General features: G+C 38.2%; 1 protein-coding gene across 1 annotated transcript in view; it reads right to left on the minus strand.

The window, feature by feature from the left end:
- LOC311155069 (protein SIX6OS1) overlaps positions 1 to 12514 on the minus strand; it is a gene marked incomplete at both ends in the record, with an annotated part of 28326 nt that extends 15812 nt beyond the window's left edge. Inside the window, 3 exons of the mRNA XM_084207974.1 lie at positions 2047 to 2136; positions 11884 to 12066; positions 12228 to 12514. Coding sequence (XP_084064100.1) covers positions 2047 to 2136; positions 11884 to 12066; positions 12228 to 12514 — 560 coding nt within the window. The remainder of the gene's footprint in view (positions 1 to 2046; positions 2137 to 11883; positions 12067 to 12227) is intronic.
- Positions 12515 to 12802: the final 288 nt, after the last annotated feature.

The following is a 12802-nucleotide window of genomic DNA, read 5'->3' on the forward strand; positions in this document are numbered from 1 at the left end:
GTATGAAAGATTAAAAATATTCAGTTATATTTAATTAAATAGATGTTGCAGCAATAACTGATCAAAAATAAATTTGATAATAAACTTAGAATGTATTACAAATAGATTTAAATAATATAAATAAGTAAAATAATTTGTTGTAACAGGTGTATTTCAAGCTTGTGAATATAATCCTAAAACTTTATTTTCTTTTCCCAAAATCTATTTTTCACAGATAATATTTGTGGCCAGATATAGTTTAGTAGTCTTGAGCAATCATCACTATTTTTAATATTTTCTCCAAGTAATTTACATCCTGAAGTTCATGCAGATAACACAGACTATTTAGAATTCATCACTGTTCACATTAATCAGAAAAAGTTTTAATCTAATTACAAGAGGAAAAGGGCAGCACTCACAACCCCCTGAACATTTTGTGGATAGCAATTTATTACTTTTTCCTTCTTCATATCACTTATTTTCAGGATTAACTTCCAGTTCATAAATGCATTCTTATATGTTTTTGAAACCAATAACAACAAAAAAATGTGGAACATTTTATAAACCTCCATTATAAGCGCCTAATTAAACATTAACTGATCTGCCCATCTTTAAAACACATCTTTCCATCTAAAGCATCATGTCCTCAGTGCCCCCAAGAGTCAGATTAAAAAGAACATTCAGCTCATGAAGTTCTAAAGACACTTATTTTTCTTCCTAATTTAAATATTTAGAATTTACTAAATGCACATCTTGCTGAATTGAACATATCATCAAATGCTTTGGTGCAGAGAGACTATATTTGGGGCACAGTTCTGAAAAATGCATGAATTAAATTTATTTTGTGATTTGTACCCATGATGTCTTACAATTAAGCTCAGAAAAACAGATCAAACACTTTCATGTTGGAACTGAAACTAGTTATCTAAAGAAGCAATTTAAAAGTAATGCTTCTTTGGCTTGTCAGCTCAAATTAGTGAAAGCCAAAAAGGCTTAATCATATACTCATAGAAAGCCAATTTAGCCTTATTTTTCACCAAATTTAGAGCTCTGAACAGGATGAAGAAAGATAAGCTACTAAGTGAGTTAATTAAAGGCTCTCAGGCATGCTGTTTCTGCTGTCTTGGACAACTGACAAAAAGAATGATTACAAAAAACTCAAAGCCAATGTTTAAAATTGCCTAAATTTACAACTCCAAACTGGTCTTTAGGTATCTGGAGGGGTCTGCCATGGCTTGTGCACCACAGGGCCAGCAGCCTCCACCCCTCACAGGCAGAGCAGTGCAGGTGAGCAGCCTCCCCAAACTGGAGACCAGTTTTACTTTGTTCAGTGGAACTTTGGAGGGTTTCCTTGGCACAGCATATTTGGAACATTTCTGTGAGAATCTTCAGGGTCTGTTCTTTATTTCATTGACTGTAGGCAGCTACATTCCACAATTCATAATTTCTTTTAAATGCTGAGTCTAATTAATGAAGATAAAACACCTAAGATGCCACTCATTGAACAGAACTGAATTTCCAATTAAAGCTGATTAGAAGCTTGCCCACAACTAATCTTAAAATGGTTTTAGGCCAGGCTTTTCTGAGCCACTTACTCATTTTTCAGGACCTAAGACTGAGTTTGCATGCTTTGTGGTTGTTTTGAAGAATATACAATAGTATACAAAATCTTGATTTGTATATCCTGATAATGCTATGCAATTCATATTCAAAAATAAGGAAAAGCATAAAATTACCTAAATGCTTTTAACTGTTACCTGAAAACATTAATTATTTTTATGTATTGGGCTTTTCTTGAAACAGTAGACAGTCATAAAATTTTCTGAAAAATTAGAATTGGCATTACAATGGGAAGCAATTGAGTTTCAAGAATTCATATTTTATCATACAAAATAACATATGATCTCATAGTAATGTAAACAAAAATTCTTTCAATTATTCAGCCACTTATAAGTGACCATAAACTGAAAAGTTTGCAACAATTTTTTCCTGCAGACAGCACTAGTTTTGCTGATCAGTTTAGTCAGTACTACTGCTGGAAACCTCATCTCAGGTAATCATAGATACCTCTCATTTTCTGTAGTTTCCTCTAAAGCTTTCATTTCATTTTTCAAATATTCTCCATGCTTTTTAAGAATTGCATAGGTGGGCTTCCAGCTGTGGACAAAGTAAACAAAAAATAAAAGCATAGTAGTGGTAATATGCTTTCTTAGTAAAAAAACATTTAGAAAAGAAAACACCTAATTACTTTAGTTAGCTTACAAATGATTAGTTTTTTTAAAGTTAAATATAAATGGGTTTTGTACAGAAATCTTTTCCAGGCATACATTTATTTTGTTAATATTTTAAACCTGCAAATTCAAGAAAATATTTTAAACCTGCAAATACTTAGAATTAAGAAACATTACAAAGCACTTTTTAAGAAATTAGTGGAATGAACTTCACAAATTTTTTGAGCTAATGATAAGTAATGAGGCATCTAAATCCACATTTTAGGTCCTCAGCACAGCACCATCAATAAATCTTTTAAATATGCTGAATCTTCTTGTTGGAGACACTCACAACTCCATTCTCACCAATAGCACCAGCATCCATCTCACACCCAAATTCACTCAGAATTTCCTCCATTTGCTGAGCAAGTCCTGCTCAGAAGGCATCAAAGTGACTTTCCTGCAGCAGGATGCTGTAGGTGGTACTGAAAGCAGAGCAGATCACAGAATTCTAAGGACTATTGAAAGAGCAGGACTTTCTCAACATTCAGGCATCAGAGATACCTCTGCCTTGGATATGGGAATACCAGAAAAACAGGCAGATAGACTTTCTGATTCAAGTGAAATTCAGATGTCATCTTTAGGAGAGGCATATTGAAAAGAAAGAATCCTGTCTGGAAAAAAAGTATATATATATATATATATGAGAAGCATGAACCATCCAGCATGCCTGGCACAAATTTTTGGACATCACTGGTGTCTTTCAACCACCACTGGTGTGTTTTAATCACCACTGGTGGAACTACAAAATGTTACTTCACCATATCTACTGCACATTCAGCAGAAAGCTGAATTTCAAAAGGGTCTGATTTTTTCAGAAGCAGAAACCAACCTACGTATATAAAAATGTGCTTGCACACCACACACTATTGTGTTCTTTTGCTCAGAAAACTCCATTATTTTCTTTGTAGGGAAAAAAATAAGATGCAGAATTCATAGAGATTTTATTAATCAGAGCACAAGCCATGCTGTGAGTTATATTTTTTTGCTCATATCTATTCTGTGGACATGGAAAAAACATGTGGTACAAGAACAGTGGTTTGTGAACACAACCAGGCATGCAGGATTCAAGCAGCTCATTTACTTGTTTGCAAAATGCATCACTGTCTCGTGGATGTCCTTGGTAGCCATCACATTTATTTGTCCCTCCTTTCATGAGTCAGTGTATAGAAAAGATCTTTAACCACACTAGCCTGAAAGCAATAAAATTATCCTACAGTTTGTCTTGGGACAAGACAACAATTTATTATCCTAATCAACAACATTCTGAGTTCATGTGGCTTTTTAAAAATTATCTTCTATTTTCATTAAATGCCACCATCCTTGCATCCAAATTTAAAAATTGTAAGAGAAACAATAAAATTGGAATAGGTTCCATCAGCAGCATTTCACTACTTGTTACTGCTCTGGGATCAACATTTCTAGTTTGAATCCTTCAAGAAACTAAATATTAGCAAAATGTCATCACTTGTCTAAAAATATGTTTCATTTGGGTCATTTTCTGCCTTCAGGTCTTTTTTACATAGACCAATATGGATTTCTTCAGAAAACACAGTATTACGCCAATACATCTATCCCATATATCATATTTTCTCTAAACTTGCTGAATATAAGAACCTTGTATTTTGTTCAAAGTCTTCAAATCTGCTTCAATGTACTCAGAATGTCTTGCAACCCAGACAAAACGTTGCTTCTCTGAGAGCTCTATTGAGCTCTATCACTGGCAATTAGTCAGCTGTGAGGGTGATTGTGACTCCAAAACAGTATCTGAATTTACAAAACCAACATTAGAATCATGTCCAGTATAGATGGAATGTCAGCTAGAATAAATTTTAGAAGTTTGGGGTGATTCTACTGTGTAAGTGCTCTAATTGTCTGATCTTATAGCCAGGGCTTGTTTATTGCAGTTTTCAGTCTGTCGTTAAATGACATTTCCAATAATTTAAGACACAAAGTCTCTACTCTTCTGCAAGCATTGTCCTTCTATGAATACATGTATTCATTAATGAGTCACTTCTCATTTTCAGTCTCTTTACACTAATGCCATTAATTATTCTTTGTAGGACCTGAGCCAAAACCCATTGAATTCAATGATTAAAATTTAGATCAGATCCTTAGTTCTATCCTTAATTTTTTACTCCTTCATTTGCATCACTTAACAGTTTGTCATTTGCAAAGATTTGCAGCCTCAAAAATATGTCAAAGGAAGCAGTGTGGATAGTTTCATAAACTTGTGTTCATTTTATACCACATTGGAGGCAAGAACTGAATGTGATGGAAAAATAGAATTTTTTTACCAAGGTCAGATCTTTTCCTAACTCATTTAATGGTAAAGCTACAAATCAGTATCGAATGGCAATTCATTCAAATAAGCCAGCCACTACACCCGCTTTATTCACTAATGATTCCATTATTTCTTTTTCTTTCTGAGAGGTCAAAATAAACCTAGAAAGGACCCCAATGCCATCTTTACTTCCCTCTTTAGTCTCAGAAACACACAAAATCTCCATCTATATTGCAAAAAAAATCTCAAATGTATGTTACAGATATTTTTACTGAAGTACTTACCGTTAGATATAGAATTGTAAGAAAACAAAACATAATTTGCCAAAAAAATCCTCAATCCGGCTTCTGAGGAACTGGCCAGATTGGGGAGAAATTCTGGTGGGTTTTGTCACCTGGAACAAACTCTCTGTATTGTTAAATATAGATTTGCCTTTTCAGCTACCCTTGCAAACACCTGAGGTTTTAATTTTTAAAAATTACATGTCAGGAAGATGAAACTCCTTGTAGCTAAACTGTGTCTTGAAAAGCTTCTAATTACTATGCTCCAAAAGTGATCAGCATTTAAAACTTGAACTAATTATCTGATACAAACATTTATGTAAGGAAAACTGTGAATGGCAGCCCATTGCATGCAGCAAAAGATTGTTCCAGAAGGCAAATTTTGCAGTCTGGAGCAAAACTGATGCTGGAATCTGCCAGGAGAAACACACACGTGTGTATGGAAAGGTAGTCATGGCACATCTTTTGTAAAAATATGTATAGAACAAAAAGTAACTTGAAACATGTTGTGACAAAAGAATAGAAAGATGTTCAATTTGAGGAAGTCTTTTTTTTTTTTTTTAACAACATTCATAGTATTAGTTAAATTTGACAAAACTCAGGTGCATCCAAGTGTAGAAAAATTATTCTTCTGTTACCTTGCTACATGACTATTTTAGCATGCTGCAAAGATAGTACCTGTGAAAACTGGAGATTTAAATAAAAAACCAACCCAAAATTAAAAGTAGTCTGCTTTTCTAGAATTCTTCTTCAGCAGATGGGTAATACTGTAATTTTTATACCTAAAGATTTGCAGTTTAAAAAAAACAGGAGAAAACTAAAGGGTTCTTGAACATTACTGCTGTCAGAGCACACCCACACTTATTTTTCCCTTCCTTCCTCACTGACTTCCTTTAATGCCAGCCACAACTCAGAGCTCAGGCTCTCTCATACTCACGCATCACAGTGCTTCTTGTTGCTCTCATTCTGCATCTGCAAATCACCAAGTGCCTCATTGCCTTTCTTTATATTTTCCTCCAAACAAGAAATTCCATTCTTTTGTTCTGTGATTTTTGCAGTGTACACTGAAATTAAAAAATAAATTTAGAAGTACATTAATGCATTTTCAACAAATCCATGAAACAAAAAGTCTATATTTAGAATGATTCAAAATTCCTTCCTAAAAAACTTAATCTCCACAATGCCAGGGGAGTGGAGAGCCTGCAGTTAAGCAAGGTAACAGCAGAGTTAAAACATAGGGATTTTCAGCTGTGTGGTGAGAACCTTAATTATCATCTAATATTGTGAGACTGCCATGGTTTGTGCTGTTTCTGAATCCCAGTCTGTATAGAACTGAAGTAACTGTTAATGGTATTCCCCAGTTCAGTGTTCCCACTGAAACACTCCTCACTCTCTATCCAGAACCAGGACCTTCTTTCAAACATTGTACTCTTTTGCAGAAGCCCAGAATGTCAAATATTCTGAGTGAAAAAGCTGACTACAATAAAGGAAAAATAAAAAACATCACAAAAGGCATATAAGCAATTAGTGGAAAACAGAAAGAGAAAAAAATAAAAAAGGAATTTTACTCAATGTAAGAACGTGCAATGTATGATAAATTGGTATGTGACACTGGTAAATTAATTAAAAAGTGCATTATAATTACAGGTTCTCAATAACTATGATGTTTGTGGAGACTCTTAAGGCAAACCTTATTCTGCCTCTTCTGACAGCAGACAGCTGATAACACTTTCTGAATGAGTGGCTAGAGGAGAATCCATGTTGTTGAACATGATCAGTGCTCTCTTCACAAGTAAAAGCTGTGAGAGCTATCATGCATGCTCACCTTGCAATGCAATAGGCACAACTTGGTAAATGCTTTTTCTCTGCATTTTTTAAATTCTTTTTTTCTATGCAAGATTTCAGATTTATCAGTGCTAAATCATCCCATGCTGTCACTGCTGCCCTGAAGCACTAAATACCAGAGTAGGTGGCCCCACACACAAGTCAATCACATCCTGCCCTTCTCTCATCTACTCCATTGGGAACAGCATCTTAGTGATGCAACATGGGTCTGGAGTTGTTGGAATTACTGCTCTGAAACTTCAGTTTTCCTGAATTTTGGCTCTGGTTTTGCACTATTTGTTATATATTAATTTTCAACAGCATCTGCATTTATAGCAGAAAATAAACCACTTCTCACAGAGAAATGTCAGTCAGTGAAAAGCAAAAATTTCTCAGTGTAATTTAATATCTTGGGGTATCCTTGAGTTATCTTCAGTCCCTTAATATTTTCAATATCTAAAGTCAATAACTTGCCTTTACTTAGCATGAAGCATAAATATTGGACAACTGACATGGCTTCATTTCTGTAAATAAACAGCTGAGTATGGCAGAACCCTGTAGACAACTTTTTGAGATTTACCAAAACATAACATTATTAACAAAATAAACACTTAACCTCTCATTTAGTACTTTTTGCAGACAAGCACTTTGTGAGCTGCTCAGCTCACCCTGTGCTTTCACAAGGACCTGGTGGGTGAGATCCATCTCACCCCAAAGTGCAGGGACCCTCTTCAGAACAGCACACCCATGGCTGCAGCTACACCCAGCTGAGACAAGCTGACGCTTTCAAAGTTTACTTTATCTAACCCACTTTAAACTGTTTCTTCAGGATAAGGTAAATCACATCCTAAAAGTGCCTGTTTCCCTCCACTGGTAAGGAAGGGACTGTAGCCAAATAGCCTGATGAATCTCACACCAAAAGTCCAAGGCTGAATGCTACAGCTGTTCATCTGCCAAGTAATACTCACACAGAGACAAAATTACATCAGTGTTAGTATTTTTTTGCTAAGTTTTTGGAAGACTTAACCCAAACTGCTAAAAGCATGAGTGTTGGCTGTGTGTTTACACATATTTAGGTATCTCTGAACACAAAAGCAGCTACACCATGTTACCACATAGCCCTTGGATTTTCCCTAAGAGCATTTACCCTAAGCCTGCATAAATGTTAAGAAAAGCCTTATCTCTGAGGTTCAGTTGTGTGACTGGAGAGTTAAACCAGAATCCAAGGTGTGCCAGATTTAGTGTTACAGATGTTTAAGGTGCTTCAATTTAATTGTGATAATCTTCTTAATTAATAAGTACTTGGAAATATCAGTGAAGATTATTAGAAATCTTATAATCAAAAAGAACACCAATTAGACCAGAATTTTCTCTTCTGCTCTTTTTTTTTTTTTTTAGTGGAGGTTATGTGCTTGAATATCTACCTATAAAGTACCAGAGGTGAGCACAGATGTTCTTAGATTGTGGTGGAGAAACTATTCTTCAGACTTTATGAAGTGATTCCTCATAGTAGCATGGTTAAAAAAATCAGTCCAGACATAAGTCCATAGTATTGTGTTGTCTGTAAGCCCTGGGAGAGAGCAAATCTGATGCAGAGCAAGACTTTCTCTTTGGGTTTACTGTTTTGAATTTCAAATAAAGTAACCAGCTGCTTGATTGCAAAAAAATAAGAACAAGGCTTGAGTACGTAGTAGCAACTGAGAGAACTTTCATTATTTCAAGAAAACAGAAAGAGAGAAGATGCAGTGAGGCAGAGGTCCAAATGTGGAAAGAACAAAAAACATGAAGAAAGAAAGGGAGGCAAGTGGCAGATGTATTGAGCAAGCACAGCTGAATCAAAGGGTTGCCAGTGACTGTGAGGAGCTGCAGAGTCAGAGCAGGAAATGGCGCAGCATGAAACTGGCTGTCCATGAGGCAGCTGAGCAGCCTCAGCTAAAAGTGGCGAGCAAAAGCAAAGTCTGCTGGGGAGAATGAGCAAGTATTGATGGCTAAAGATGAGGCAGGGTGAGAGCAGGACACAGGACAGCTTCTATTGTTTATCCTGCTTCCGCCCCCGAGACACAGAGCATGTCCCAGGATTAACGAAACAAAATTAGTGTTCAGCATCCAGTAAAACGATAATTTATCACTACTCACAATTTATCTGATGATCCACATGTTCCTTAGCACTGCGATTTTTTTCTATCTGGGAAGCTTAAGAAGAAAATTAACCCTTCATTATATACATATATATGAGTGGAGCTGTGAAACAAACACATACTGTGCAGCATTAATTGCACAAACTGATTAACAACTATTTTAGCAACATATCTAAATAGAAATTTTACTGTTAAATAGCTGTCAAGACTCCTCTCCACAACCTCCCAGTTATCATTAGGTAGGCAAAGAACAAAAGCTTAATATTATACATTTAGTTGAAGTTAATATAACTGTTTAAAGCAGCAAATATGATTGAATGCAATGCATAAGTATTTGTTAATAAAAAATGTATGATATAATGACCTACCAAGCTTGACCAGAATTTTGTCCAAGTTGATCGAAACCTTGTCACTCATTGCTTAAACTTCAAAAGAAAAATGCAATTCAAGGATTTACACAATCAAAAGCCTTGTTGATACAATAAACAAGTCAAAATTGCAAGACAATACCAAACATTTTAACATAAAAAGGAGAAAAGTACTTTTAACTGCATTTGAATTACTATCTAGTGGAACCAACTTTCTCACTAATGGTATGAGGGACTTGTAAGAGTCTATACCACAGTTAGGGAAAAAGGACATTTATAATTTAGGTAAAGCGTTGCTCCTGGAGCAGTTCTGTTTGAGAGGTTTAATGTTCTCAGAAGGCAACGAAGAATGCAAGGAGAGATGTTTGTGTACAAGATGTGTAGCCCGTACTCCAGCTGGTTACTAAGCCTTTGGACTGCAGTGCTGTTGATGGAAAAGCTCCTTCAGCATCCTGCACATTCCTCCTGTGTCCACACTCCACCACGTCCATTTAAATCACAGGTGTGGGAATGCTAGGTGTGATTAAAGACAGAACTCTCACTAAATGGAAAACTGATTGTTATAAATCCTTTCTCCTGTTTGTACCGCGCTGCTATGTGCAGAAATTCAGTTTTTAGAGCTGGGGGATGATGGCGATCTCTAAAAGGGATGCCAACACTGCTCATCAGGACACTCCGGCCACAGCTCGTTAGCTCAGGTGCATTAACAGCGAGCGAAGTTGGCCGGGTTTTAACTGTCCCACAGTGGCGAGAGGAGCAAAGCCACGACAAATCGGTGCTGATGATGAGATCCTAATCCAGGATCAAATGGAATAGAAAACCAGAATTTGACTAAAGTGGCATTAAGGCTGCATCCTGCAGCACTGGGGCTGCGGGAGCGGGAGGGGGCGGAGGCAGCGTTTAAACGCTGGGTGTTTGACAGGAATGAATCTGTCCCATAGTTAAGGGAGGATCAGATCACCTAATCCAAGGGACTGGATTAGCACAGGCTGCGGTAAAAACTCCGAGAAAGAGATAATAGTTTTACCAAATGTATTTAAAGGATTGGAATCCTAGTGCCTGAAAACACTTAAGGTAGCAAATTAAAAAAAAATCTTCTGAAAATAATAAGAAAAATAATAGGAAATACTACCTCAAGCCACAGATCAAGGCGGAATATTTTTGCTTTCAGACCATGTGAGGAAAAAAAAATCCAAAGTAATTCCTTACTATAAAAAAAAATTTAGTTTGGAGCGTGTATTAAAAAGGTGTTCTCAAGAAACAATTTAGTAGTGTTTATTAGCTGGTTTTCTGAAACTTCCCATAAAAAGATATTGGGGTAAAGAATTTTTATTTATTATTTTATAAGCTGCAGCACAAAGTTCATCAATAGAGCAGACTGTACAGCTGTATATTATTAAGATACAGAGTTTTGTATTATCACAAAAAATTACAAATTTTACCTTTTGAATATTTTTGCAGACGAGTACTAATGTTTTTGTAGAGAAAACAAAAATGTTTATTTTCTTTTACTGTATTTTTACAATAAAATTTATGAAAAGTGTAAAGTTGCAGAAAATAGCACTTCTGAAAGCATGCACGTGTAAAATATTTATTATTTTGGTATTGTTAAAAAGCAGTGAGGTAACTGCAAGTGTCAAATGCTGTTCTGTGCTGAATTATGAGGATACAGGTGTCACTAGTAGAAAACGCTGAGAAATTCAATGGCACTGGTAAAATGTGTGGTGTTTGCAGACTTTAAAAACAGTAGGGAACACCAGCCTGCAACAAACTTTTGACATCTGACGTCTTCCAGGATATGACTGTAGCAAAGACTGATTCTTGGACATACTGCAGAAAAGCAGCATCAAGCCATCAGCCGACTCAGGATGTTGGCTAATTCAGAGGAAATTCTGAATATCAGCCCATGTGGCTGATATTTTTGTTAAATATGTAATACATGCAACTGGGTAAACCAGATTCAGACTGCATCTGTTCTTTCTAATGGGGCTGTTCAGAATGCTGCCAGGAGAAAAGTATTGTTGTGTATTTCTCATTTTTGCACGGCATTAATGTAATTACATGGAGTTCAATTGCGGCAATGAAGTTTTGTCCCTTAGAAGATTGTATTTGCTGCAGAACCCACAAGCAAACTGCCTGATGTGGTCTCAAGCCATTACAGCACTAACATTAATAATGCCACTTCTCAGTAACTCATCTGGCAGCAGCCAGGTTCTTCATTAAAATGTGGAAAATACCCATATCCTGTGAGGTAAATATTTTCCTTAAAATCCACATCTAGGTTCTACCAGTCATGGGCTGTAAAACAGTATTAATTCCAGTTGGCTCTATATTAATAATTTTCATTTTAGGGAGGCTCATTTGAGAGCAAATCTGTTCTTCTCCCCTGCTATTCATTACTATTTATTACTGTAAATGGACTGGTTGTTTGAATCTTCTTGAAATTTAGAAGAGTTTACATTTCATGACTTTTTATCTCTGTTGATAAAATAAAATGTGCCTCTCGTCGTGCTGTTTATGCTCCTCTGCCGTTCTTTTACCACATTGTTTTAGGAAACCTTGGAGAAGACCTGAACCCCGTGAGGAGACCTGAACCAAGTACCCATTGGATTGCCACAATTTACTGAGTCAGGACATACCAAACAAAAGGCTTTTACTGCAGATTATTCCCTAAAGTCTTGGGGTTTAAAAAAAAAAGAAAACTATTTTTGTTAAAAGATAAAAAACTGGGGGGAAAACCCCATCCTGTGGGACACCACGGGGGCTGCGGAGGAGCGCCACAAAATGGCGGCGTGAGACCCGGGGCCCGAGTCCCTCAGGGCGGAGAGCGCGGCCGGGGCGCTCAGGGGACCCTCTGCCTTTGGGGGGTCGTCAGCACTGGGAAAGCGACCAGAACGCGGCGGCTCCGCATAGTCTCGGGCGCTGCCAGAAGGAAAAGGGCGAGGAGCCGTCCAGAGACTCACCCAAGGACGAAAGGACCGAAGCCCCCCTCACCGCCGAACGCTGTCCCTCAGCGCCGGCCGCGCCCCGAGGGGCAGCCCCCGCGCCCCGCCGAAAGGTGCGGAGAGGGCGGCAGGTGCCACCTGCCCGCCGCGCTCCGTGCCGGGGCGGTGGGAGCAGCGGTAGTCGGGCAAACCCGAAGCAGCTTCGGCCGTCGGGAGAAGGGGCTGAGCCCGTTCACCCAGCGGAACAACCGCAGCGCCGGCCGAGCGGGTTTATCACCGGCGGCCGAGGCGCTCCGCTCGCCCAGGGACACATCGGCGAGGCGCCTGTGCCCCCCAAAGCACCCGTTTGCCTGAACAGTGGGACTCGTGAGGGAAAGACCAACATTTCTGAGGGCTTCGGGCGAAAAGCGATGAGGATGCTCCATCTACCGGGGGCAGCGCGCAGGTGGGCGGTGGCCGGGCGGGGAGAGGAGGCAGCGCCGCTAGAACGGGACATCGTCCGGGAGCCTGCTGTGGGTTATTTACGCACATACACGCTCCGGGATGTGGCATAAAAATAAAGGGCTTCAGAGTGTAACGTGCTTTACCCAACCCTCCAGGTCCCACTCGTGTTGCTGAGCCAGCTGGTGGAAATCAGCCTAAATCCTCCCTCCCTCAATTCCTCACGGGCCCGGCCCTCAGATAGTTTTAAAAGGCATTAAAGCATCTCCCTT

The sequence above is a fragment of the Fringilla coelebs genome (genome assembly GCF_963513975.1).
Source record: "Fringilla coelebs genome assembly, chromosome: 6".
NCBI classification, from domain to species: domain Eukaryota; kingdom Metazoa; phylum Chordata; class Aves; order Passeriformes; family Fringillidae; genus Fringilla; species Fringilla coelebs.